This window comes from Aulonocara sp. 'chitande type north' Nkhata Bay, linkage group LG14 (genome assembly GCF_057382095.1).
Source record: "Aulonocara sp. 'chitande type north' Nkhata Bay isolate Kocher_YH1m ecotype deep benthic linkage group LG14, A_spYH_male_GT1.1, whole genome shotgun sequence".
Classification (NCBI taxonomy): Eukaryota; Metazoa; Chordata; class Actinopteri; order Cichliformes; family Cichlidae; genus Aulonocara; species Aulonocara sp. 'chitande type north' Nkhata Bay.
In genome coordinates, this window is record NC_141357.1 from 9195335 (window position 1) to 9222849 (window position 27515).

Genomic DNA, 27515 nt, shown 5'->3' on the forward strand with positions numbered 1-27515 from the left:
AGTAGTTCCAAAAACACTTCTACAGTAAACACAGACTGGTGTCAACCAGTGTTTTCGGTGTGGGGTTGAAACTTTAAATTGCCTCTTTACATTCACGTTGATGTCATCATAGACGGTATAAAAAATGGACATTGCTTCCAAATTATAAGCGTGGAAGTGCCTGAAACCCGCTTTCTCTCCACCGGATAGCGATATCTGTCTTTGCAAAAATGTCTGTTGGGACATGGCTTTGTGTCTTGGAATTGGAATTCAAATGCTGATATAACAGCAGCCTTTAACCCACTTCTAACCTGAGCTCAATCCTAGGGCATCAAATACTGCCGTTCTGTCAAAGTCGCTGGGGTCTTGCACATATGCGCAAGGTGTTCTTTGATGTCAGTGCCATTATGTAATAACTGCTGCAATGTTAGACACCAACAAAAAATGCTCCTGATTGAAAGAACAGGAAGGTGCATTTAAAGCCTTAGTTATACTTGGTTGCGGACAGCTAGAGACCCGACAGGCAAGTAGTCGTTCCTATTATACTGCTTTAAAGTCCGCTGCCTGGCCGCATGCATAGTCGGTGCATTGTAATGTAAATTCTTTACAGACAAGTCCACACGGGCACAGAAAACAGCCAGGCATGCACACTCTTGCATGAACCCTCTCGCTGACTGTCTCATGATGACATTGACATCACTGGGACCCAAGCAGACGCTAGCAAACTCGCAGAGAGGGAAAACATAATCCCCACTTTAGGCATTGGCAATGATGTCTATCAGAAGACTGGCGTTCGTATTTTGAGTGGGAACTCTCTTTTTACTTACTGTTCACTTTTGCTTTTGTTAGCTTCAAGCACCAAAAGGGTTGGGTTTAAGAAAAGATCGCAATTAGGTCCTGCCGCAGCATGAACTCTACATATTAAAAAACTAGTGCTAATGCAGGGGTGGGCAACTCCAGGCCTCAAGGACTGGTGTCCTGCAGGTTTTAGATATAACCCTGGGTCAACACAGCTGAATCAAATCATTCATTCATATCAATTCATTACCAGGCCTCTGGAGAACTTCAAGACATGTTGAGGAGGTAATTGAGCCATTTAAATCAGCTGTGTTGGATGAAGGATACATCTGAAACCTGCAGGACACCGGTTCTTGAGGCCTGGAGTTGGACACCCCAGTGCTAATGGTAAATGGCCTGCATTTGTATAGCGCTTTTCTAGTCCTTGAGGACCCCAAAGCGCTTTACACTACATTCACACACAAGCTACATTGTAGCCACAGCTGCCCTGGGGCGCACTAACAGAGGCGAGGCTGCCGGACACTGGCGCCACCGGGCCCTCTGACCACCACCAGTAGGCAAACACGGGGTTAGTATCTTGCCCAAGGATATTTGGCATGCAGCCAGGAGGCAGCCTGGGATCGAACCACTGACCTTCTGATTAGTGGCTGACCTGCTCTGCCACCTGAGCTACAGCCACCCCATCATCTAATGGGACGTTATTGTGTTAAAGGGTTTAAAAGGGGTTTCCAGTTACATTATTAATTCACAGTGTAAATTTCCTGCAGAAGTCTAAATCACACATAAGGAGTCTCGCCCAAAACTTTCATTAGTGGCGTGTTGGCAGTGAAACCAGGCAAACCACAACAAGGAGAATGAGCCCTTAGCTTGGATAGTGATGGTGGTGTATTCATGATAAAAACTTCTTTATTTAAAAAAGTACCACCTCAGTTTTATCAGAAAGATTATGTATGAACTTTTGTTGTCTGTAGATATGTGGGAACTTTTCAGGTGCTATAATTTGCAGACTTGCTACAAATATTGCCATATGAGTATCTAGAGTGAGGGTACTCATTGAGCCAGAGCAGATGCAACTTAAGCAGGAAAGGGCTGCTGGTAAGCCCATGTGAATGTTTGGATATTTTTTTAAATTTCTAATGGGCTCCTCCTGTGTTCTGAACATTTCAGCTGTCTGTACAATAGATATAATCTGTGCAAAGATGATCTGAGCCTCTGGGTGTCCTTCTTGCTCTGCTTAGGTCATGACATGCAGCACCATCTCGTGACGAGACTCCTCTTGGCTTCCTACCAACGCCCTGCAGACTGAAGCCATGTGTCTGCTCGCTTGTCTGTGAATAAGCGCTCCCCGCTGCCTTCGCCTTCACTCGGTCTTTTTACTCTTTCTCCGTCATCTGCTTCGTGTCTCCCACATCTCGCACTCCGCTTGTCGGTTCTCCTCATCCCCGTTCTACTTTGGAACCAAGTTCTCTTGCTCTGCTTTTTGATTTGTTTAATTTTTACCCTTTCCCTTCACTGCCTGCCGTAGATGTCATTGTTCTTTTTGAGAGTTTCTCCTTAGCTACCCTCTCTTTCTGTCTTTTCTCCTTCCCGCTCTTTGCTGAGACCCCACACCCATTATGACTAGCCTAGATGATGAGGGACAGTGTGCTCCCAGGGTCTCGTGAATGAGGGAAAGCAAATGCTGACAAACCATGTATCAGAGTTTTGTAAGCAGAAGAAGACTCATCCAGAAAAAAAACAAACTCCACGCATCGTTTACTTTATAAACTGCCCAACATTCATTCGCTCAATAATTCAAGAGTACCACTAGCAAGGGTGAGTCAGTAGCTGGAGGGAATTGGTTTAAACTGCAAATTCAGATGGTTTCTCATGAACTTAAGTTGAACTTGCGGTTTCACACATATCCTGAGAAAGCCTTCATACTCAGGAATACGTCCTTTACTTAATGTTAAGACGTTTCTAATAATGTTTACAGAGCCGATGTGCTAAAATGCTCATGAATAATTGCTCGTCCTGCGGCCCTGAGAACGAGTTACTCCAACTAAGATGCAACACATCTCGGCATGTTAGAGAATGCATAAATCATAACTGCTGTGATCGGCTGTGGCTCGTGGATTTTTTTCTTTTGGGGGGGGGGGAGTAAAGATAAAGAAGATGACATCATACTTGACAGAAAAAGACAAGAGGTGAAGAAAACTGTGGTAAATTGTCAACTGGGTCACGCTTGTGTAGCGTGCTGGCTTCTGAAACCAACTTGATGTTACGGCAAGGAGGGAGGCATCAGTGTGGAGAAGCACATGGCAAAAACTGGGAATGACAGAATTGTAGATGTTTTAGTCCTCTGTGTGGACTAATAGTAGCCCTCATGGCTGCATAACCCTCCCATCGTATCACCCAGACAGATTAAAGAAACTAACCCACCTACCCCCCACAACCTGCAGCCCGTCACCCTGGACCTGAATGTGAGCACAGAGGGACTCACAGTCAGCATGCACACACTTACTATACTGTAGAAACACATATAGATAAGGACACATGCACATAATTTCAATTAAAAGATAGCATTCACGTCTTCAACAGCTCACCTTCCAATCATAGTAGAGTGCTGCTGCACAGCAGCCTCCAGGAGGCGCTCTAGGATGGTCCATTCTCCCATGGTTGGAGTCAGGAGGCATCCACTGGGCACAGAAAGTCAGGACTGACCCCACTTCAGGTGGGCTTCCCAGACAGCTGGGGTTCAAGTCAATCAATCAATCAATCAATCAATCAAAGCTTTATTCGTCCTTGTCTCTCAGTGTTCAAGTCCACTTGTTAGGTTGAGTTGAGGTAGGGAGTGGCTTCAGGTGGCTGGTTTGGTATAGAGAAGTCAGGAACCTCAGTGACACCTCATTGTAAACTCCGTGTCTTCTATTAAATGTGCTGTCCGCCACGCTTTCCTCACACCACTAACTGTGACTCCTGACTCCGCGTGTGCGATTCGCCTTCCATGCACTTCTTCACGTGAACGTGTCTTCCTTCTCCTCTCCTCTGGGCTACCCCGGCTCTGTTTACCTCCTAAAACAGCTGGTGTGTCCTATGTTCTCACACCAACACTCGCACACACCTGCTCTGACAGAGACCCGAGCCTCTCGTCTACTTCTGCTGACTTTTGCGGAGCGGCCGTAGTTTGTGCAAACAGACATCCATCGCTCGCACACTAACACTACGCCCTCGTACGCTCGTTCTTTGACAGCATCTTGTAGTAACTCCGGCCGGGCAGAGGTCCATACACTCATGTGAGCCTGAGCAGCCAGGGGTTTCTGCGTGTTCTCCTCTCCTCCATCCTGTTTCTCTGTCCACTCTTCAGGCTGTTTTTCGAGGGATTCCTTCTCCTCCTCCTCTCTGTTGCTCCTTCCTTCCCTCCTGCTTTGGTTCAGGCAGAGCAGCACTGTAGCATCGCACTCTTCCTCCTCCTTCCCTCTGCTAGAAACCGTGCCGGAGTCGCTGGGTTATCCAGTTCCTCCCTGCCTCTCTCTCTCTCTGTTTGTTTCTGTCAGCGTGCTTTACGAGGCAGCGCTCCTTTCCTTTCTTCCCTTCATCTTGTTTTTTTCCTTCCCACTTGGTTTCTCTCTGTGTGCGCCCTCCACCTGCCTCCGTCTCTCTCCCTCTGTCTCTCTGAGCCAGTAGGCAGCCAGACCGAGCGTGTGTCTAGAGGATTAGAGCGAGGAATCATCTCTCTGCTCCTCCCCCCTCTGGCTCCCTCTCACTCACTCTCCATCACCGTGTTTATCCCCCCCCCCACCCCACCCCCCCATCATACCATACAAACAGTTTTTCACTCTTCCGCCACACACGATTTTCTCCTGCATTTACATTTTTGCCATCCATTGTGTTCTCGCGTCTGTGCAGTGATACCTACTGTACACTGCAGACGGAGACATTAGAGGCAGTGTCACGCCGAGGCTATGCAAGGATACTGAGGCGACACAGGGGAAGTGTGTGACAGAGCGAGAACACGATGGAAGCGCTCCATGTGTGTGTTTGTGTGTGTGAGATACTCACTCAAACACACCATCAGTAATTATGCGAGTAAATCACGCATGACCAAACATCTAGGTGTTTTCATTATCAGTGATTCTTCCCGTTGTTGCTCTTTTTTTTTTTTAACAAATGCATTAATCATCATTAAATGTCACAGAGCAGATGTTGCAAAGAGGCACTGTAGTACTCTGTTTCATGATCTACGGTGATAAATAATAATTCAGATATTATGTAATATGCTGCTAGTAAGGCTTTTAAATACTACCTGGACAATAGTCTATAAGGGATATACATTAGATATATTTCGCAGTGGTAATATAAATATTAATGTGATATAAATATTAGTCAATAATGAGGAATTTCAGTATTTGCAAATAAGATGTCACATCTTGTACCTTCTGATACTTTTATTACATCCATTTTCCACAGGCTTAATGTGGAAAAATTGTGTGTTTAAGCACTTTTAAAGATGATAGAAAGCCAGAAAAGAACAAAATCAAAACAAACGAGTGTTGATATTTCACATTCAGGGCATCCCTACTCAGTATTACAGAAAAAATATGAATCCCGAATCTAGCACAAAGGATAGGGTCCTCCTTTGGCTATTTTGCTCGAACAATCCCATATTTAGTTTGCAATGACATTAAAAACAAAAACTTGAAAATATTTGACTTTTTTTTTATGTTTAATATTAAAATATTTGACTTTCAGCTCCTCAGGACACATTTCCTGTAGTTTCAGAGACAGTGCTGAAAAGGTGCTATGCTCCCATAAACTTGATTAAAAGGTATATTTACAGTATGGTACAAAAAGCAGTATGTTTCTATGGCTAGTTTCCCCTTCAGAATAAGTGAGTACTGGGACTGAAAACACCTGGATTCAAAGATTGATAGATGTCGACTTCAGTCCATATATTTTGTGTGAGTTAGGAGAGCTTCTGTGTTGATTTGACAGGTGCTCTGACACACAGATTGTACATTCTAAACACAACAAACGTATATGATTTTTCAGCACTGCTTCCTTGTCTGAAGTGTATCTTGTTTTGGGGTCATTCTGGGATCTTTATATCCCTGTATCCTGCATCACAGAGCTCAGTGCGTCCACGTGCCTCTGCGTGTGCTGCGTGTACGCAAGGAGGACAAGGTGAGACAGGCAGGAGGATACTGGGCCGCCCCCCCCAAAAAATAAGAAAGAAAAAAAAGAGCACGAGAGAGGGAGGGGGAAAAAAATGCCTGTCACTTTGCAGCAAACAAGCCTGAGATCACTTGACAACGTTGACTCACACACACATATACACACTGTGGCATCTCCATGCAGTGCAGCTGAGTGTTTTAGAGGCTTCCACTGTTACTCGCTGGCTCTGCAGACCGGAGGAATAGTAATCTATTCTGAAGGAGGTAATGAGTGACTGCGCACACACGTAATCCCTCCTACTCCTCATGCCAACACAATCTGGCAGCACCATGTCTCACACGTGAAGAGAGGAGGGCAAACGGAGGGGAGCAAACAACTTGGCTGCAGTCGGTCACTGGCATGAGTGCAGGAGAAAACACTAATATCCTTATATGGTGATGTGCGCGCTTTTGTTTTGACTAAAACAATAAAATTAGTTTGGAAACAGCTTGGTGACAAATTTTTATGTTGATTAGCCACGGTATGTTTATGTGCAGTTGGTGATAGCGTTGTAGAGCTGCAGGCCTCACCATAGGCCTGATTTATCAAATCTCAGTTCTCCAGACCTGTCACCTCCCATGAAGGCCTACAGATTTGGTGTTATATGTCAAAATGCCTCAATTTTTTTGATACAACCTACCAAATACTTAAAAAAAAAAACCAAAAAAAACCCAGCAACATCCACAAAAATATCTGTACAACAAATTATTTGATAAAATTACTTCTGGCCCAGTATCTCGTAAAAACTTTAAATATAGAACGAGGGGTTGGAGACGAGCTGTGGCTTTATGAGTCAGCAGGTTAATTCATCAGCAGGTAATTTGGCGTCATCACCACTAATAAGTGCTCAAACGAGCATAGCCCAGGATCAGGTGCTCAGTTTGTCTTGAGAGGGAGGAGGGACAGCTCAACCGACTAGCATGTGGTTGGGAGCCCTTTTGTGGACACTGAAGGTAAAGACTACAATTTCACACTGATTAACAGATAAGAAGCTTTGGAGCAACTCCAGGGACCATGGGGCTTAGGGGACGGGGCGTGGGTGTGTGTGTGTGTGCGCATGCAGGTCCTTGTTCACGCCAGTGGGACACTGAAGGCAATTATGGTTTTAAGCCAGCGGGATGGAATCAATTATCACATGCCAACTTCCTCAAGCCCATCTGTTTGTTTTTTTTAAACCCAATATTAAAAAAAAAGAAAAAGAAATGCATTAATCTACTTCAGTTAAGCTCAGCTCAATCAACTAATGTAAGTGAGGATTTTAAAAAGACATACTTTGTTTCTATTGTGTACCCTTAACTTTGTATGCTGCAAATTGTTATATAATGTGGGCATCCTAGCATCTAAAGCAGAGTGTATTAACTATTTGTGAAAACAGACTAAATGATGCAATCTCATTTGAGCAGCTTCTATGATGGACTTGTGTAATCAATATATAAAAACAAACAAGCACAGAAAAATGTTTAGGTGTGTGAGTATGGCATAATCTTAAGCAATGAGCTGACATATTGCCATTACCACTACAGGGTTTAACCCTTCATTAACCTAGTGTACTCTTGTATGAGCAGCGTAGTGACACACTGACAGCTGGACTCGACCATTTACTACAAACCCTTTGATCGTGCCCTGATAGGCATGACATTATGTAACACAAACACACAATGATACAGTAATCTGTATTTAACTGAAAGAAATTATAGAAACACTGCATGGCAAATGCACTACAGGAAACAATTAAAACTCATATCCGGCACTCTTGGTCAGAGTTTATATATCACTGCTGCAGGTGACATCAGTCTGAAAGGGCCCAGCAGGCCCTCAGCAGTCATTATGTCGTATATACACAGTTCCATTATTCTGCACTGGTGGTTTAAAAGTCTCCCAGCTTCTTGCGTTCAGTCCCGTGATGTGTAGGTCGGCATCAACTAATCTCCTTGAAAGCCCTCTTCTCCACATACTTCACCTTGAGTCTTCTCTTGAACCTAGGAGGGAGAGGGTGGAAACTCATGTTATTCACTACACACCTTATGAATTCACACATCACTCTGGGCCTTTGATGAGATGTTATGTAAGAGCGAAGCAGAGGTCCTTACTTGGCTCTTTCTCTGGGTTCAATAAGGTTTCTCTTCTGCAGACTCTTGAAGCGGTCCATGAGCACGCTGCCCTCTGGCTGTGGAGTCGCAACATTACACAAAGAGAAATAGTCAAAACAAAGCCATGTGACACAAATGTCACGCTGCTCTCACTGGATATGCAATTCCCACGTGCATCATAAAATCCTATTCTCATCACAAAGACCGATTTAAGTATTATTCAAAGACATAATTGGGGGAGATAAGAGGGAAGGACTGGGAATTTTCCACCAGCAATTACATCAAATGAAACTAATGATCCCTGTGGGGAAAGCGAGTCAGCACAGTATGAGAGAATGGGATAAAGCTTTGAATAGTGGAGAAGTGCTGAAGATAATACAGCAGCCAAATTAGCCAAAACCCATTACAGATAAACTGTGTCCTTGCTCACGGAGGTCAAAGTGCTTCTGAAGTACCTTGAGTTGTCGCAGGGAGCCGGCTAGCTCGTCGCTCAACTGAACCTCCATGTCCTGAGGCTGGAACCTGTGAAGAAATATATAAAGCAAACATTAAAGACGTGGATAGAAAAGGCTATTTATAGCCAAAAATGACCCCTGCTGAGACAATGTTGGCCACTACCAACAGAAAATTGAGCTGGGGCGAGGTGATGTGACTTGTCATGCTAGTTTTGTTTAGTTAAAAACAATATTTTGATTTCATAGCTATCAGGAATAGCAGCCATTACTAGAGTGCACTGAAGCTGTTGTACAACTTTACAGGATTACAGTTCTGTCCCCATTAGCAGCTGTGACTGAAGGAGAAAACCCAGATGAGCAATAAAGAGTCTAAGTGTTCAAACTTCCCTTGTCATAATCAGATTATTATTTATTTTTTTTTATTTCACAACAACAGCTGTCAAAGAAACAAAGAAATAATATTTCGTATGTCATACGAAATAATAAAAACTTAAAAAAAAAAAGAAAAAAGAAAACCTGTCATTTAAACCCATTTTGCACCTCAGACTGTATAAAAGTTGTTAAAACTCTGGAGCACGTAAGTATGAGTGTGTAAAAAAACATGTTAGGCTTGTACTTGAGTTTGCCGAGTCGCCTGGGCTGAGCTTTCTGGGCCTCCTCCTTGGCCTTGCGTCGTTTCTGTCTGATCTGGGTCGTCTCTTCCTGCTGTTTGATCGAGGTCTTTATGGAGCGAAGCTGGAAGAGCTGCTGTTGCTGCTCAGTCTGTCGCCTCTCTGTCAACCGCTGCTGCTCCTATATTAGGGTTCAAAAGAGAGCCATGAGTGGACTGTGTTACATACACGCATGTTTTATCCCCTTCAGATTTCAGGTTAACTATTTACAAGTGTTGAAGTCATCAGATTACGTTTGAGCTGTTTGTTCTGACTCTTCTTTTGGCTGCCTATTTAGGGGGTCACCACAGCAGATCACCTGCCTCTCACGCCCTCCTCTGTCACACTGCCCCTCTGCATATTCATCTGCATTAAATCCATGAATCTCTGGTCATCCTTTGTCCAGTGTATCCACTGTCCCTCCTCTGTACATGTCCAAATGATCTCTGCCTTGCCTCTAACTTTGGCTCCAAATTGCTCAACCTAAGCTGCCCTCTGATGTACTCACGTCTAACCCATCTGTTCTGACTGGTGTGTTTATATCAAGTACTGTTATACTGTTTAAGAGATATTGTATACTTTATAAAAATGATTAATTTGGAGTCTTAGGCAGTGAGATAAATGTTTAAAATGTGAGTGGAATGATAATATGGGTAATAGGAGGTGAGCTTGTTAGACTAACTTTAAAACTTCCGTTTCCATTAGTTTTTTCTACTCTTGGTCCCGTATGGTTTCAGGGAGAGCAGATATTGCCAGCTGCGTCCGTGAGTATTGAAGTCCCACCCACCACTAACTGAACTAAATATTCTTACACAGACATCAGTGTATCCTCCAGTGAAAAATCTTAATACAATAAAATGCAATTAATGAGTTTTCAGTGGAACTTTTTGGCTTTTCACTGTAGGCACACATTCATCAGCCCAATAGTGACTCCATTAGGTGCCCTTAATAAGCCACGACAGTGAGCATGTATACAGAAGGACCACCCAAGTGGAAAGAAGCAGTCCTTAACAAACCCGTCCTTTACCAACAGTGGCAAATCAAAATGTGTGCTGTGAAAATCACTGCACTTTGGGTTTTGTGCAATCTTTTTGCAGATGTATGAAGACTTCTTAGGGTCAGGGTCACTGTAATTTGGGATGTTTTAAACCTTCTTGTAGCCGTACCTTCATTTTTTCTGCCTTCTCTCTCTTTCTCTGTCTTTCAGTCTTCTTGTCGGCCACTGCGATGGCTCCCACTGCCACTTCCTCCCCATCCTCTTTTGGAGCATCTTTTTCTTCCTCCTCTTCACTCTCCTCTACCAAGCCTTCTACCTGCTCACGGAGGATTGTCTCCTGAAAAACGCAATAACGCACAATAGAATTGAAAAAAGTCAAAGACACATTCATCAGCAGCACCAAAAACAAAGTGAAAGATGAAGGCGAGCTAGAGGAATTGTCAGCTGTACCTCTGTAGCTGTGTCTGCTTTGTTGTAAGCCAGCTGTCTCTCTAGTTTGTCTTCTACCTTCTTCTTTTTCAACTCCACCTCATGGGCTTCCCTGAGCAATTCCTGCATTCAGAAGAGAGAGATGAACATTTGTTAATTACCAGCTGCAGCTTTATAATAATCTAAGTCAGTGGTTGTTAGGCTGGGGCCATAGTTTCAAAGTCACCTTGCTCTAAATACTGTTTCCATTCAAAAATTTGCCTACATAAAAGTTACCATGTTTATTTTTTGCACCAAAGAGCACTAATATTAAATTATTAACAGTTATGCAACACTTTAATCTTTTTCGGCAATTACATTTCAATATGTAGGATCAGTAACTACACCCAAAGATGCAGGTTTTTAATTTACCTGGTGGGAGAAAAAGTCTGGGTTGTAGGACCCTCCCGGAGCGATCACCTCTACAGCCGGGAGCACAGACGGCTTCTCGTTCAGCTTCTCTGGACGCTGAAATATCAAAATACCACACTTCAACAAAATCAAACAAATATATTTTTATACACTGATTCGAATCAATTAAAGCCCTCCCCCTATCTTACACGTAAGGGTTCTGAAAAGTTACAGCCTGTGCCAAACAGTTACCCCCCCCCACACAGAAAACACTGCTGCCAACCCGCTTATCACACTGCTGTAGTCAAGTTATACCATTATTTATCTACACTGCCATGTAACACACTGCCGTGATGTCAAACCAGTATCTCTGCACACAATGAATGAATGAGCAGCTTCCTCTACTACAACCTTAATACGTTCTGTAATTATATGAAAGCGTGAATACATGGGGTCCATGCACATCTATGCAAATTAACACCAAGCTGAACCTATTCTAACCCCCCAAAATAAGGCAATTAGTAGGTCGTGTAAATGAGCATAATTGGAGCACTTCAGACAGCATGATTAATCTTAGTCAACTGTTATTCTCACCTTGACAAGTTTCTTGCGCGTCTGTTGAAGATACCAGGGTTCGCCCAAATCTTTGGCTGTAATTGAAATTGGGGGGGGGGGGGGGTTTATACACAGCATTCCAATAAAATGTGTCAAAACTTCCACATTTTCTAAATTAACAACAGATATTGGAAAAATCAAACCACACCCCTGTGCCAGTCTTGCAAGTTGTCAACACAGCTGCAGGGAAAGCAGCTGTTAGACAGCAAAGCAGCATGTTAAAGTATCCCTCCACCTCAGCTGGAACATTTCCTTTGGCTGACCTAAACTGGAACTTCATAATACATGTACAATAACACTGGCATACTGCAATCAACTCTAAACAAGCCAGCACTAAAACCTACACAGGGGTGTCGAACTCCAGGCCTCGAGGGCCGGTGTCCCGCAGGTTTTAAATCTCACCCTGAGTCAACACACCCGAATCAAATGATTAGTTCATTACCAGGTTTCTGGAGAACTTCCAGACATGTTGAGGTAATTTAGCCATTTAAATCAGCTGTTTTGGGTCAAGGACACATCTAATACCTACAGGACACCGGCCCTCAAGGCCTGTAGTTCGACACCTGTGACCTACAGCTTCCTCCTCTGGGTTCCCCTAATCACATCAGCTGTTATGGACAAACATTCTGTGCCACAGAAATCTTTAAATGAGTATTCACTCACACGGTGCCCATATCACTGATGGCTACCTGCTCTATGGATACCCAGCTTAATATTAGTCAATAGCTATACCCAAACCTAGAAATGCATGCAAACACATTTCAGGTTCATGCTTGCTTATAGCTTATCCTTCACATATAAACTACCAGAATGTAAACAAGATACAAATATCCACAGTTCTGCATGAACCCCGAGTCTCAGAGCCATGTGAAAGTGTTAAATCACTGCTGAATCCATCAAAAATCAATGAAGTGCTCTGGCACCTTTACCCTTGAAGCCATTAACAACTTCTATAAAGTTACAGAAACCAGTGAACCATCAAAATATGTCAGGTGGATCTCGTGCTGTAGATTTGAGTAGAAGCATGAAACAAATAGAACTGTCAGTGACTGCATCACTGGCTGCACCACTGCGAGAAAATCTTAGGCAAAAGGTTTTTTGTTTTTTAATCTCAGAGTAGACAGTAGATATAATCTGATATGTATAAGATGCATCCTCAGGTCCCAGACGACTGTTCACACAACAATCAGCTGAGCTCCATGTTAGTCTTCACATTCCCAAGAAGGAAATACTGGGAGCGCAAGGATGGGATCATCATTGGATGTACATAAATGAACACACAAAACTCACTCTCTTGTCCCCAAATGTCATAAAAATCTCTCTCTGGGTTGTTGTTGGCCTCAGTTTCTGTCTTTTTGCTCGTCCTGTCGACAACGGTTCTATTCAGCAGACGCTTCTTGCTCCGTGGGACCACGCCGTTGGCTGCCAGCTTCTCCGCTCTCTCGGCAGTGCGACGAAGTTTCTTGGCATTTGGCTTCTGGTAGGCCAGCACACTAGTGGGGGGGGTGGGGTGGAAGAGGAAGCAGAAGAGATGATTATTTGATTACATGCGGAAGAAGGATGCAAAAGAAATGGAAGTGTTAGAGCAGAATCTCCTCTCCTGGTGTGTTTTTATATCCTCAGATCCCAGGACACTGTTCACATAACAGTCTCCTGAGCTCCTGTGAACTGTCTTCACATTCCCATGAAGGAAATACTGGGAGCGCAAGGATGAGATCATCACAGGACACACACAGTCCTCCACATTAACCCAAATAAATATTCTTAAAACATAGGTTTATATTCTACAAATTGTCTCCTGAATTTCTAAATGAAGGTGTTTATTATTAAGGGGAAAAAAAAATCCAAACCTACATTGTCCCGCGTGAAAAAGTGACTGCCTCCTTAACCTAATAACTGTTTGGGTCACCCTTAGCAGCAACAACTGCAATCAAGTGTTGGGATAACTGGAATTTTGGCCCGCTCATCTTTGCACACTTATAACTGAGCCACACTGGGGGGTTTTCGAGCATAATTGCCTTTCTAAGATCATGCCACAGCATCTCAATCGGGTTCCAGTCAGGACTTTGACTAGGCCAATCTAAAGTTGTCTTTTTGTTTTCCTTAAGCCATTCACAGGTGAAGTCGTCAGTCCACAGAGTATTTTCCCAAAAGTCTTGAAGATCAAGATGTTTTCTTGCAAAACTGAGACCACCCTTTATGTTCCTTTTGCTCAGCAGTGGTTTTCATCTTGGAACTCTGCCATACAGCCCTTTTTTGCCCAGTCTCTTTCTTATGGTGGAGTCATTGACACTGACTGTAACTAAGGCAGGTGAGGCCTGCAGTTCTTCGGATGTTGTTCTGGAGTTTTTTGTGACCTCTTGGATGAGTCATTGCTGCACTTTTGGAGTCATTTTGACTGACCAGGCACTCCTGTGAAGGAGTTCCATGTTTTTGCCATTTGTGGATAATGGCTCTCAACGTGGTTTGCTGGAGTCACACAGCTTTAGAAAGGGCTTTATAAAATTTTCCAGACTGACAGATCTCAATTACTTTGTCATTTGTTCCTGAATTTCCTTGGCATGATGTCTTTCAAGGATCTTTTGATCTACGCCACAAGCAGGTCCTATTTCAATGATTTCTTGACTGAGAATAGGAGTGGCAGTAATCAGGCCTGGGTGTGGCTAGAGAAATTGAACACAGCTTTGCAAAGATGCAATACACCAATTTATGTTACAAAAGGAGGGGACAATCACTTTTTCCACATAGGACCATGTAGGTTTTGAATTTCTTTTCCCCCTTAATAATTAACACCTTCAGTTAAAATCTGCATCGTGTTTACGTGCATCATTTTTATCTAATACTTACATTTGTTTGATGATCTAAAACATTTAAGTGTGATAAACAAAAAACTGGAAATCAGACAAACAATTTAAAACAGATTCAAAGGGGGGATGGGGGGGTGTCACACTCAGTGAGTAGGACTATATGCCCAGACCTTGGTCCCAAGGCCCTTTGCTGTGTGTCTTCCCTGACGCTCCCACACTTGTCTACTCTTCACTACTGTGCCACTTAATAAAGGCAAAAAATACTGTTGAAAGACCACAGATTCAAGGATCAGAGAGACTAGGATTACTGACTCTTTAGGCGGTGCAACAAGGGAGTCATGCTGAAGGATCAGGTCTATCCTCAGAGGACGCGATGATTTCCCTTTCCTCTTCTTCCCCTTGACTGGTTCTGCAGCTTCTTCACAGAGGAAACAAAATTTCAGATTTACCAACTTGTTCAGGTGCATTTTTTAAACAAAATAATAGAAATCATTGGATAGAAATAAAGTGCTTTAGATGACAGGGAAACAAGTTTACCTTTCTCTTCAACTTTCTTCGGCTGTCCAACATCCAAAAAGAACAAACTGTCATCTGATTTCTCACACAGCAAACCCCTGAAATCCAAAAAGATGCCATTATGTCATACGTATAATTTAAAAGACAGATTTTCAACTACAACAATTATTCAACAGTGTCATGTATGCTGTGGACAGTGGAGAAAAACAAAGTCCATCACAGGGGTTTTTAAGCAGACTAAAAACCACCAAAGTCAATAACAGTAAACGCTCACATTTCAAGACCACAAACCAACACGTCTGTTTATTTTTGGCCGACAGCAGGTTTGAAACTATCAAGTCATTACAAACCATGATAGTGACAAAATAAAAGTCCCACGACAGAAGCAACTTCATCCTTGTAATGTTTAAAACGGATATGTTCTGAGACCATGATTATTATCAACTGAAAGGTAAACACAGCACATTTTTATCTGCCCAATATAAATCTAGGGGTAAAGGTGAGCAGAAATACTAGTATCAGATATAATAGTTGACAATTTCTGTTTTTAATTTTAGACTTAAAATACACATTTTCAACACGTCTCACTGGCTGTTAACTCACCCCGTGGTCCTCTCTTGATGCCTGACGTCTTCTAGAAACTCCTCTACGTCCTGTACGTCACTGTATTTGTTCCAGTTCTTCTTCTTATTCTTGTTCACACGCTTTCTCCGACTGCTGACCAGGTCTGTAGGGGTTACTTTGGGGTTTAAAGTTAAAAAACCTGGCTGTGAGATCGCCACGCGCTTCAATCTCCTGGCAGCCGCCATGTTGGAGGACTAGTGGGGGAGGGAGAAGCGCGTTTCTTCTTCTTTTGTATGCGGGAACCACAGTTTGGCGCCACCAGCCGGACTGGCAGAGTAAACGCTATTAAACTGCTTTTATAACTAACTTAATGAAAAAGTAGTTCTGCTTTTCACTGCATTGTTTACAAGATTAAGATGAGATTTGTTTATATATTTTACAAACTCACCATATTGTAGGACTGGCTCTAATGTAAAATATATATATTTATATTTGTATAATATTAACAGTTTAATTACACTGCTTTTACATTTTTATTTTGAGAAATAATATAAAATAAACAGCAAATATAGCTCTAAAGGGCTGAAAGACTGAATATCACTGTTTCTGCAATGACTCTTGAATGCTGATGGTGCTTCAGTCTCCCTTTTCCTGTAATGGGCGTTTGGTTTAAACACTTCTCTAATAATTACTTTAACCAACAAAAAGGTCAAAAATCAGCTTGGGGAAAAACTTGTTGCGGGACGTTGCTGGTGAAGGTGATGATGCAGTTGTTTATCATGTTGCAGCATGTGTGAAATATGTTTGTCACAGTTGCATCATGGGAAACGTGTCTCCTCTTGCTTTCATATGTTCTTTTTCCTTTTTTTCCTCCCTTCATTTTATTGCGAGAACAACGCTTAAGAGTCTCAAGAATACATTCCCAGTTTTAGGCGGCAATCTTTGACCAAGTTTTCAAAGGTGAGTATCATTATTTGAATAAAACTCCACTTTATCTTTTAATGTCAAGTTAGTTTGGAAATTATGTGTTTTTTCGTTTATTTTCGACGAAAACGCAGGGCACTCGAGCTATTATCTGCCTGCTCGGGGAGTGAGGGACCTAAAAAGCACTTGTGATCCGGTCGAATTTGACTCGGAAATGCGCCTAAAGTGAGGGGTCATCTGACACAATAATTATCATCAATCGATCCCCTGACATGTCTAGTGTCGTCCTCAAAAAGTGTATTCCACTTTCACGCCGCGGTTTTTATATTCTTCCGTCGTTTTTATCGTCACCCTCTTCGTTTGGTACAACGATTTTTCCTTCCCGTTTACATTCTTCAAGCCAACCAGCCAGCCATCATCTTCGGTGCGCTAGTTTGCCTTTACGAGGCCGCCGGGGTGGGCGGGGTCGACTGGTTTTCCTTTAAAATAGCTCATTCTGAATGAAAAACACTAGACTTGTGAGCAAGCGGAGAGCCCAATATGAAGAAACGAACAAACCCACGTTCAGTGCGCAAGGGGCGAGGTTTGTCTGGGAAACCCCGTGCCCTGAGTGGTTGGCATGTTCATTACGTCCCGCCCCAAAGGCGCTAATCCATGATGTGTTTGGGTTATCTGATAAAGGGCTCAGTTTTGATTGGGTGCCTATGCTGCCTATTACTGTTTTTTTTTTTTTATAGCCATTGCATAAGCCACCTCGGGTATTTAAAAAAAAAAAACAAAACTCAGGCTCCCGTGGAAGAGTGGAGTCTGTCATGTTGCTGTTAACTTCCAAATCATTTTAAATACAATGCGAAAGTTAATTTTCATTCTTTACAGCCTGTACACATATTTTATTCTGAACTTTCCGGAAGAAAAAAAAATAAACCCTGTCTGTTGAACATCTAAGAAATATGAAACTAAATTAATATGCAATCACTTTATTTTTATTATTGCTGTAACGAAAAAGATTGTCATAGATATGGGAAAAAGTGTCTGTATTTATTATTATTATTGTTGTTATTGTTTTTATTAATGCAGCCTTTTACTTGTTTTCTTCAGGTGATCTGTAGTAGCCATGGCCCGTACCAAGCAGACTGCCCGTAAATCCACTGGAGGTAAAGCTCCACGTAAGCAGCTGGCCACCAAGGCTGCTCGCAAGAGCGCCCCTTCCACTGGTGGTGTCAAGAAGCCCCATCGCTACAGGTGAGATGTCACCTAGCTCTCCTGGAAACTATAGTATAATGTAAACCTAATGTGTATGAAAAGAGCAGGCATCCGTCATTAGTCAGTCTTCTTAACTAGGGGCCCCCGTTGTATTGTTGCACATTCTCACTATAAGATAAGACTGACTCACTGCCAGTTTAATTTCCACCTCTGCACTTCAGGCCGGGTACTGTGGCTCTGCGTGAGATCCGTCGTTATCAGAAGTCCACTGAGCTGCTGATCCGCAAGCTGCCCTTCCAGCGTCTGGTGAGGGAAATTGCTCAGGACTTCAAGACTGACCTGCGTTTCCAGAGCGCAGCCATCGGAGCTCTGCAGGTCAGTAGCTCTCACTGATTAATTTCATTTTTAAAACAACAAAAAAACAGGCTATTTGTCATCTGTTCACTAAAATGCCTCTAATGTTGAATTTTTCTGCCACCTGCAGGAGGCCAGCGAGGCCTATCTGGTGGGTCTGTTTGAGGACACCAATCTGTGCGCCATCCACGCCAAGCGTGTCACCATCATGCCAAAAGACATCCAGCTGGCACGTCGCATCCGCGGAGAGCGTGCTTAAAACATTTTGATTTATTATACTCTGTCCTCTCGTCCCTTCGCCACTCATTTCTCCTTTTCCTTCCTCTATACTTAGTAGTTTGGTTTGAGGTTCTCTATATATATCATGATTGTGATAACCGTAAATGTGTGATCATGTCTTCTTTGGTGCTACCGGTAGCAGATTTTTCTTAGCGGTATCTTCATGTACTTTGAAATCATTCATCAGTTCTAATTAGTGAGCCACAGGAATACCTTGTGACCTCTATGAATAAGATGCTTTTGCGAACCAAGAATAGTGTATGATCTGAACATGGGAATAGAAATTAGCATTAAGGTTGAGTTTCATCTTCAGACAGACACATACATTGATATGAGTCTTCTGACTTTCTTTTCTTTTTTTAAAAAAACAAGTAGAAATTTGTTGTAAAAGTAGTAAGTTTTCTTTTGCTTTTTTTTTTTTTTACGATATGGTGTATTTCTACTGTTGCTGTTTGATGTATCAAAATTCAAAAGATCAATTCTGGTTGTCAATTGGAAATGTCATTGTGCTATGATGACACTGCATGGTTTGACAGATGATGAGCGGCATATATGTAGCAGACCTTTGTTAATCATATTTTAATTTTCAGCCACGTTATCATGTCCAGGTAATATTATGACTTTTTGTTCCTCTCTCAGGTTGATATGGTAACCTTTTTTTTTCTACTGTGTTCTTGATTTATGTTTCAGTCATTTTTAAGAGCAAAATATTTGTACTCCAGAATTCACATACAAACATAATAAACAGATTCTTGTGCTTAGATGAGTTGTGATTTTTATCTTGAAGCAATTTAAAGTCCCCAGCTTTGTATTTTTGGCATATTCATTTATAAAAATTAACCTACTAAGATTAATTTCAGTTGTATTTATATAGCACTAAATCACAATAACAGTTGCTTCAAAGTGCTTTATATTGTAAGGTAAATACCCTGCAATAATAGAGGAAAAAAGATGACCATTTATAAGGAATTACTTGGTGACAGTAGGTAGGAAAAACGTCCTTTTAACAGGGGTTGGGGAGAAAAACTCACTCCAGGGACAAGGATAGCTTTACTTACTTTTTTATTGTAAATTCATAAAACAGCAATAGTTAGTGAAAATACTATTAAAAATGTCGGAAGAACTACTCCAAAGTTATTTTTATTTTTTAAAATTAGTCCTTGTAAAACTAAATAACAGCATTTCGAATATGAAACATTTTGACAGTAGTTTTCCGACTGCTGCGAAAAAGCACTTAAAAACAACCTTTGAACTGTCACTGCATGAAGCCAACTTTTAAATGTCTCTTTCAGTTTGACTCAAATGTTAATACTTTAATTCGACAATAAAGAAGGCACTCAAAGGAAGCGCAGGCACTTCCGTTTTCTACATTTAGCTTTACCGACATTTAAAAGCCCGAAATGTTCGATTAAAAAGAAAACGTCAAACTAACTCCCCAGTGCCGGTGTTGTGCCAAAAAGTGATTTCCAATGTTTCCGTGTATTTTTTATGTGTAATATCTTTACGTATGTTGGTAAATAGACTTCGGTGAACAGCGTTTACAAAGGGGTTATATATAGAATTAAAAGATTATCTGTTTTTTCAAGTATCTTTATAACTCTGTGTTATTGTACTCACATTATAACCAATCCGGTCCTTTTTCCCCACTTACAATATTTTTACAGAACTATTGTAATATTTGCTGCCATTTCTGCTGTCTTACTCTTACAAAAGACATTTTTAATGTTAATGAGATTTTTTTTTAACTGCATAAATAAAGGTTCTATAAAAGTCGCTGCCAAAAACTGATTGCGGCTTCTACCTTGTTACACGAATGTTGTTTGTGGCTCAATATGACTTTGTGTCATCCATGAGGGATGCATTTGACATATGTTTCACATATTATAGGCCAACAAGTTACTTATAGCAGTTTAAATACGAGCAATCAGTTTTTGGCAAATACCGGAAATCAGTTTTTGGCAGACAATCACTTTTTGGCACAACACCGGGCAGCACCTGTCACTGTAACCACAGAAATGTTGTTAACGCCGTTGCATTGTGGGACGCATGATTGACGCGGCGGCCATTTTCCCGCTGGACGCTGCTTCCCATTGTGGATACGAAGAAGAAAATACAGCCAAGCGACACATTTCTCTCCACTTCTCTTCACTTTCCCTCTAGGTAAGCGTCTCGAAATGTGTCACCTGGTTCGTGGCTGAACTTTGAATTTTTCTGTTTGTTTTATTTACAATTCACAAGCTCGTTTGAGGGAGAAAAAGCAGTGTTTTCGTCGTGTGAGAAAATAAGACACACACGGCTGTCGAAGCGGCGGTGAAATGCAGTCATCTTTGCAGCCTTTCAGATGAGCGGATATTCTGGTTCAAATTATGCGCCGGTTCAGCTCGGTTCTACGCTGCCATTAGGGGTCGTTCAGCATTCCTGTGTTCACCTATGAGTTCCTTAACATGTACTATCTCTGTTTTTTTCATTTTCCGATTCGCTGGAGCGTCGGAGAGTTGTAAAATTGAAGTTGTTTATGTGCTACCCGCTTGTTCTTCTGCCCTGGGTCTTTATCCCGCTTGCGCATCAAACCGCCGCCATCATCAGAGCGAGGTGGGCGGACCTAGTAACAGTGGAAGGTAGCTGGAGAGCCCGCCCATTTTAGTTTCCATACGCTGGTTGGCTCATGGTAATAGTTTTAGCTTTGCCAGCCAATCGTGTAGTCGTTCAACTTTGATTGACGCATGTCTGGCTGGTCGTCAACGGGAAATGTCTTGTGTGTTTATTTACTAGAAAAGTTGAGTAAATCTAAGTTGTCTGCTGCAACCTACAAGCTGCGGTAGCTGTGATTAAATAATTGCCTAATTTCAAATTGCCATTATTGAGCATATTCGACACAGCAGTAGCATTACATCAGTGCTGTTGCTGTAATAACAGAAAATAACACAAAATGCAATAAAAGGTTTTCCTGTTATCATATTTTAATTATTGGAGCCTTTCAAGCATTTAATGTATTTGTCCTCCATATTACTCAGCAAGAAAAAGAAGGCATTTGAAAAATTGTCCTATAAAATGCCAAATTCAACCTTTTTATTCACTCTTTTTCAGGTGATCTGTAGTAGCCATGGCCCGTACCAAGCAGACTGCCCGTAAGTCCACTGGAGGTAAAGCTCCACGTAAGCAGCTGGCCACTAAGGCTGCTCGCAAGAGCGCCCCTTCCACTGGTGGTGTCAAGAAGCCCCATCGCTACAGGTAAGGCAGGCAAAAACTAACTTGCAAAACTTCTCCTCTCCGTTTTTTTCAGCTTACTGTAAGGGTTTTGTGTTATTGTTTTTTCTTCAGGCTATCACTGATGTCTCTCCTCTTCTAAATGTGTTTATTGTTGCATATGCACAGTGCAAGTCAAAGCCAAGTTTAAAGTAAGTTTAATTTCCACCTCTGCACTTCAGGCCAGGTACTGTGGCTCTGCGTGAGATCCGTCGTTATCAGAAGTCCACTGAGCTGCTGATCCGCAAGCTGCCCTTCCAGCGTCTGGTGAGAGAAATTGCCCAGGACTTCAAGACTGACTTGCGTTTCCAGAGCGCAGCCATTGGAGCTCTGCAGGTCAGTATGAAATGGGGCTTTCAAGAGGAGTATCCCTCTGAAAAAATTCTCAGCTAGCTCTGCCCACACATGACTTTGGATGAGGTATCTGTACCTGACTGTTTCCACCTGAAACAGCCTGACTGCTCGCAGGGTTAGTTTCTAAAGCTGGCCAGACACTATGCTGGTTTGAATAAATGTGTGTGATGTGTTAACTCACACAATATGTTGATATTTAATCAGGGTCAGAACCTGCAGCCTCTGTGCTCACACTGTGCAGATCCATCATCCTGCCACCATGTGAAGCTCAGGGTTCTTGAAGCTGTGTGTTCAGTGTTGACACAACAAGAGAGAGGTGTCATTACTTTATGCATTTTTTTTTTAAACATTGGCATGTTATTGTGCTTTTTTTTGTGCTGAAAATGTGATTTGAACCAACATTGCTAGAGTGCATTTTGCAAACTGTTGCACTCCTAAAATTTACATCTATATTGTATATCAGGTGTGCTGAAGACTTTATACAGTGTGCACACACACACAAACATATCTCTAGTATGTAGTTTAAAAAAAATTAAATCTCTGCACAATTTTGTTCAAGATTTTTTGTTTTTTTGTTTTTTTTGTTGTTTTTTTTGCAAAATGACTGATGAACTCCAAAAGTGTAATAAATATACCAAATTCAAGTGATCATTGAAGTGATTGTTTCAGCTCTGCTGAAAACTGTTGCATTTCCTCTTTTCTGCAGGAGGCCAGCGAGGCCTATCTGGTGGGTCTGTTTGAGGACACCAATCTGTGCGCCATCCACGCCAAGCGTGTCACCATCATGCCCAAAGACATCCAGCTGGCACGTCGCATCCGCGGAGAGCGTGCTTAAACGCTCTCGTTCTCCCTCTTGGTCTTTCTCCTTCTCACCTCTTCCTGTCCTTCCTTCACCTTTCTGCCTCTCCATCCCTCTGCCCCTCACCCGCCGTCCCTCCCTCCCTCCCTGTGTTAGTAGTGTGTAGAGGAAAACTGATTATATTATAATTAAAGTGTATAGTCGTGTTTTTCTTAGTGCTCTCGGCAGCAGACTTCTAGGGTACTCTCTTTTTGTGCATGTACCAAATCTTTGGTGATGAGATCTCCTCAAGCACACATATCCTGGTTTGCACTGTTTCTAACAGGCTCTGTGAGAGAGTGGGTAACATGGATAAAGTGAGGAGAGAAACAGAGTAGAACAATGCAAACGTGGGAGGGACAAGCAGGAGGACAGGATGGCTGTTTTTTTTCTGCTGGGGGGACTCTGGTCTCCTTTCTGCAGCAGGGTGCTAGAAGAACTTGCCTGGTCCTCTCGTCCTGCTTCCTGTCCTGCCAGCCTCGGCTCAGCAGCAGTTTGTTTCTGCCCCAGAGAGCTGAGCCTGGACTTGGTGTCCTGTGTGTCTGCGTGAGTGTTGGCTCTGATCATCACAGCAAATTGTATACAGTCTATCAGCATCTTGGGGAAGTAGTTCTATGATTACCATATGGCTCATTGCTGTTATTCATTGTGTTGGGTTTTGTCTTTCCAAATAAGTCTCACAGTTGTGATTTTTTCTTTGTTTGTTTTATTTTATTTTTGAAACTATTTGACACAGATTTGGGGGGATGAACAGATTCAAAACAAAACAAATACAGAAAGCAGATTTGAAATATTTTTTTCTACTGAAATGTGATGCTACTGACTCTCAGTGACACCAAAGTTTGATCCTCTTGTACACGCTCTTATAGAGTTTAACCTCATCTGTCTGTTTGTTGTGTTCAAATTGGGTTCTAATTATTTAAAACCAAAGCTTATGAGCTCAAATGGTGTCAGAGATACTTTTTTAGCAGTGGCACGTTTTTTAATACCAAGACCTTTTTATAGCAAAGGCTCATCAAGATTTGTAACATTCTGTAAAACCAAAAGTTCTCAAAGTGTAAAAATGATTTTTTTAAGAAAATAAAACAACTGATTAAAATGTGAAGGATATTCTGAATCAGCATTGAATGACTAATAATAGTCATTTTTTCTGTATACGTCCCCCCTGTACTTTTATTTTCTTCACTCTGGATCAATTGATCATCTGTATACCGCTTCTCAGGTTGACTTTTCACCCCTTTTAACTTAAATTTGTTTTTTGCTTTATTTGAGTTTCTTTTTTTTAAATGTTGAAGATAATGTTTCAATTAAACAATGTTTGTAATTTCCAGATTTGTCATATAAGGTGGTAATAAATGGATGTTACACACACTCCTCTGTGTCTGTGCTGCATAAATAAATGCTCTCAGGTGGATTGTTTATACCTGTTAAAGAAAGACCACTGTTCATTTACCAATAAGCTTTTCCAACAGTTTAGCAGCATTACAAAAGAGAAGTCTAAAATATATTAAGAATTTACATTTCGGTTCAGTCTACATGTAAATGGTTGCTGACCTGTATAGCTTCTTATTCTGTAGCAGGAATAAATAGCTAGAGTTGGTGCTGTAAGGATCCAGTTTATTGTGAAGAGTACTTTGTGCTCTGTAAGCTTTAAATATTTTTGGCTCTTCATTTTCAAACACTTACAAACTGCTCCCAACACATCAGAAACAAAAATAAATAAAATAGTTTTTATGACTCAATATGACCCCAAACTTTAAAACTTGAAGCTAAATGAGATGCACAAACAGCAGGTTCGAGAGCACCTGGGACTTCCTTAAGTTCCTTATATTATATTAATGGCAGTGACACCACTAGATGGCGCTACAACACAGTGTTTGTGACTTGAACTCATAGCTCCTCTACACCAAGAAATTAGTTACTTCTAAAATCACGATGGGCCTTAATTTAGAAATATATGTATATGATTGTAATTGTATGAATGAAATCAAAATATTTTTCCATCTTTCTTACCACTAATGTGGTTAACCAAAATTAAGTTAACCTTAAGCTCAGCTCTAACATTAAATTTTATTTTTTTTTGTCCATTAAACTTTGCCTTTTAATATTTTTAGGCCCCTCTCTCTGACACACACAGATGTGAGACTCCCTTCCTGGGTTGACATCATTCCCCTCATCACTGTTTCATTTCATCCTTCTACTCCCTTGATTAAAAGGGATAAAGCCATGCCCTCAGCCATGTTCATCACAATAAAACACACACATTTGCCCATGTCGCTGCATGTCTGTGTGACCTCAGCTATACTGATTACAATGAAACGCACACAGACAAACAAACATCTAATCAAACACCAGCCTTTAATCCTTTTGTTTTGACCAACCACTGTACATTGGTGCAGACTTACAAACATGTATGGATGTACACCCACATACCCACAGACAAGCGATCGCTTCTGGGCACCATTTTTCTGTCTGATGTCACTTCTAATCAAAAGCTCACATGACTTTATTGAGTCAATACTTGTTTAATAACTTTCATACAAGACATGGTCTTTACATATATATATTTTTCCCCATGAGATCAGCATTCATACAACTACTCCAGCTGACAGGATTTCCATTTTTCCTTTTCAGTCCAGTGGAGTCAGACTAAATGTAACAAGTTGTTAGTTAATGTTAAAATGATTAAATGAACTACCTTTCAGTGTAAAAAAAAAACCCCATCCTGGTTAGGAAAACCTGCAGTGCGTACAACGACTAATTGTCACAGCTTTCCTTTATATTATTCTCTTTTCTTCTATGTCCATCCATGCTTCCATTTTCTGATGTTTATCCAGGACCATATTGTGGTGGCCAAGACAGCGAATCCTAGACCTCCTCTCCTGGACACCTCCTTCAGCTCATCTAGGGGAACACCAAGGCATTTCCAGGCCATGCAAGAGATGTATACTGTCCAGCGTGTTGTAGACCTACCCCGGGGCCTGTTCATGGTAATACATGCCTGGAACACCTTGCCCAGGTGAGCCCCAGGAGGCATCCTACTCAGATAACCAAACCTACTCAGATCCCATGACCACAAGTGAGAGTAGGGATGTAGATTGCATCACTGCAGACACTGCACCAATCCGCTTATCAATCTCCCGCTCCAATCTTCCCTTACTCATGAACAAAACCCAGAGATATTTTAACTTGGGGATGCTAATTCTCATTCCTGCGTGGTCGAGCTTGAAGCCACCACCTTACAAAGCCAACAAAATTGCAGTGTTCCACACCTAGGATGAAAACTACATCGTTACATCCTCGACTGGCACCAACCACCTTGTGGCCGCAGCTCCGTGCAGCATTGTTTATTTAGACTCAATGTTCCAAAGCTTCCATCCGAAGGATTTATTAGCTCTTCTCTTTATCCAAGTGTCCAAGACATGAGATCATAGATGTCACGAAATGATTACAAAAACAGTCATCAAGTTGCACCTCATGCTTTTATGTACAACCTTATACTTGAACATCGTGCTTGTTATGGACAAATTGTGATTAGCACAAGTTCAGTAACAGAATAACATTCAGGTTCAGATCAGGCAGATCTGGGCACTCTGAAGTGACCAACAACAGTCAGGACCAGTTCCCCGACCTGAAGGCACAGACACACAACCCTCTTGTGCACAATGGAAAATCTGAACGTACAGATAGCAAGCCGGGGGGATACAAGAATAGCCACCCTGGCCTGCCACTGCTCACTGCAGGCAACTCCAGTTTGAAACAAAGTCCAGTCCCTTTCAAGGAGACTGGTTCCAGAGCCAAAGTTCTGAAGTTGGGCTTTGAGGTGAGCCCTATTATATCTATCCAGTGTCTCGCAACCTTATACGCAAGGCCAGGCTCCTCCCCCACATGAGATGTGACATGCCATATCCCAAGATCCAACATTCCAACAGCCAGGGGTTTGACTGTCAGAGCCTTTGTCCTTGAATGCCACCCAACACCCCGTGTTCTCATTTAAATTCCACCCTCAGTCGTGAGTTAAACTGACCAAAGTGCCCCAGCCTGTATAGCAGTGGGTGTTAGGTGATTGGGGGGGGGGGGGGAGGGGGAATATCACCTGATCAATAAGTTTGACAAGCTGATTTTTTACATCCCACGATTTACCTTTATATGCTTTGTCTCGCTTCATGTATTTAAATTTTTTTAAAATGACAGCTCAGCAGATAAATTTGTATTGGATTATTTGAAACATCCATACCAGGATCAGACTTAAGCATCCTGCCGCGGTGGCACAATAACCCAGTCTGTTTCCTGTTCCAAACGGGACGCATTTTCCCAGATTATACTGAAAATTGGCTTCACACACTTACCCAGTTAATTATACATGAAATAATTTCATGCTCTGGATGAAAGGAACACCCTACTAATTGTCAGTTGCAGGATTTCATGGCAGAATATGAAAAGAATGGTCTCTTTCAGGATTTGGACCTGAAGGGTAGCATGGTGGTAGCAGGTGAGCCAGGCCTTTATTGTTCTGAATAAGCTGCAGTAACGAGGAATTACTGTGTGAAATATTTGTGTCTAGCTTTTGCCACTGATTGGAGCCTCTCTAGCTTTTCTTTGCTCTTTAGAAACATTCAGTCTGCTCTTAAAACAAAGAAGCATCATGTGAAACCACTACAGCTCTAATAGCTCAACATATAATGGACTCTGCATGTCAACACATTAAAGAGGTATGATCCTAGTTATTCTTCTTTCTATTTCATGCTTTTGTCTATGTGCGTGTTTCAGTGTGTATATGTGTGTGTATTTGTACACAACTGTGCATTCACCTTCCCCAAGGTCTGCGTAGTGG

The 27515-nt window shown here is 41.9% G+C and overlaps 4 protein-coding genes across 4 annotated transcripts in view; 2 read left to right on the plus strand and 2 right to left on the minus strand.

The window, feature by feature from the left end:
* Positions 1–4425, minus strand: part of gjd1b (gap junction protein delta 1b) — a 31267-nt gene extending 26842 nt beyond the window's left edge. The window contains exon 1 of the mRNA XM_086260829.1: positions 3363–4425. Coding sequence (XP_086116955.1) covers positions 3363–3433 — 71 coding nt within the window. The 5' untranslated portion in view covers positions 3434–4425. The remainder of the gene's footprint in view (positions 1–3362) is intronic.
* A 3199-nt stretch (positions 4426–7624) lies between these two features.
* On the minus strand, positions 7625–15773 carry nop53 (NOP53 ribosome biogenesis factor). Its single transcript, XM_086260831.1, has 12 exons — positions 15523–15773; positions 14941–15017; positions 14716–14821; positions 12887–13089; positions 11576–11631; positions 11003–11098; positions 10613–10714; positions 10332–10499; positions 9132–9307; positions 8516–8582; positions 8061–8137; positions 7625–7949 (listed from the first exon to the last, which is right to left on the minus strand). Exons 1-12 carry the CDS (start codon positions 15726–15728, stop codon positions 7889–7891), a joined length of 1395 nt encoding a protein of 464 aa, XP_086116957.1. The 5' UTR covers positions 15729–15773; the 3' UTR covers positions 7625–7888.
* Positions 15774–16288: 515 nt separating this feature from the next.
* Positions 16289–19004, plus strand: LOC147314055 (histone H3.3A). Its single transcript, XM_086260832.1, has 4 exons — positions 16289–16443; positions 17506–17649; positions 17832–17979; positions 18089–19004. The coding sequence occupies exons 2-4, from the start codon at positions 17522–17524 to the stop codon at positions 18221–18223; spliced, it is 411 nt and encodes a 136-aa protein (XP_086116958.1). The 5' UTR covers positions 16289–16443; positions 17506–17521; the 3' UTR covers positions 18224–19004.
* Positions 19005–20257: 1253 nt separating this feature from the next.
* Positions 20258–24052, plus strand: LOC147314056 (histone H3.3A). Its single transcript, XM_086260833.1, has 4 exons — positions 20258–20403; positions 21331–21474; positions 21672–21825; positions 22550–24052. Exons 2-4 carry the CDS (start codon positions 21347–21349, stop codon positions 22676–22678), a joined length of 411 nt encoding a protein of 136 aa, XP_086116959.1. The 5' UTR covers positions 20258–20403; positions 21331–21346; the 3' UTR covers positions 22679–24052.
* The last annotated feature ends 3463 nt before the right edge of the window (positions 24053–27515 follow it).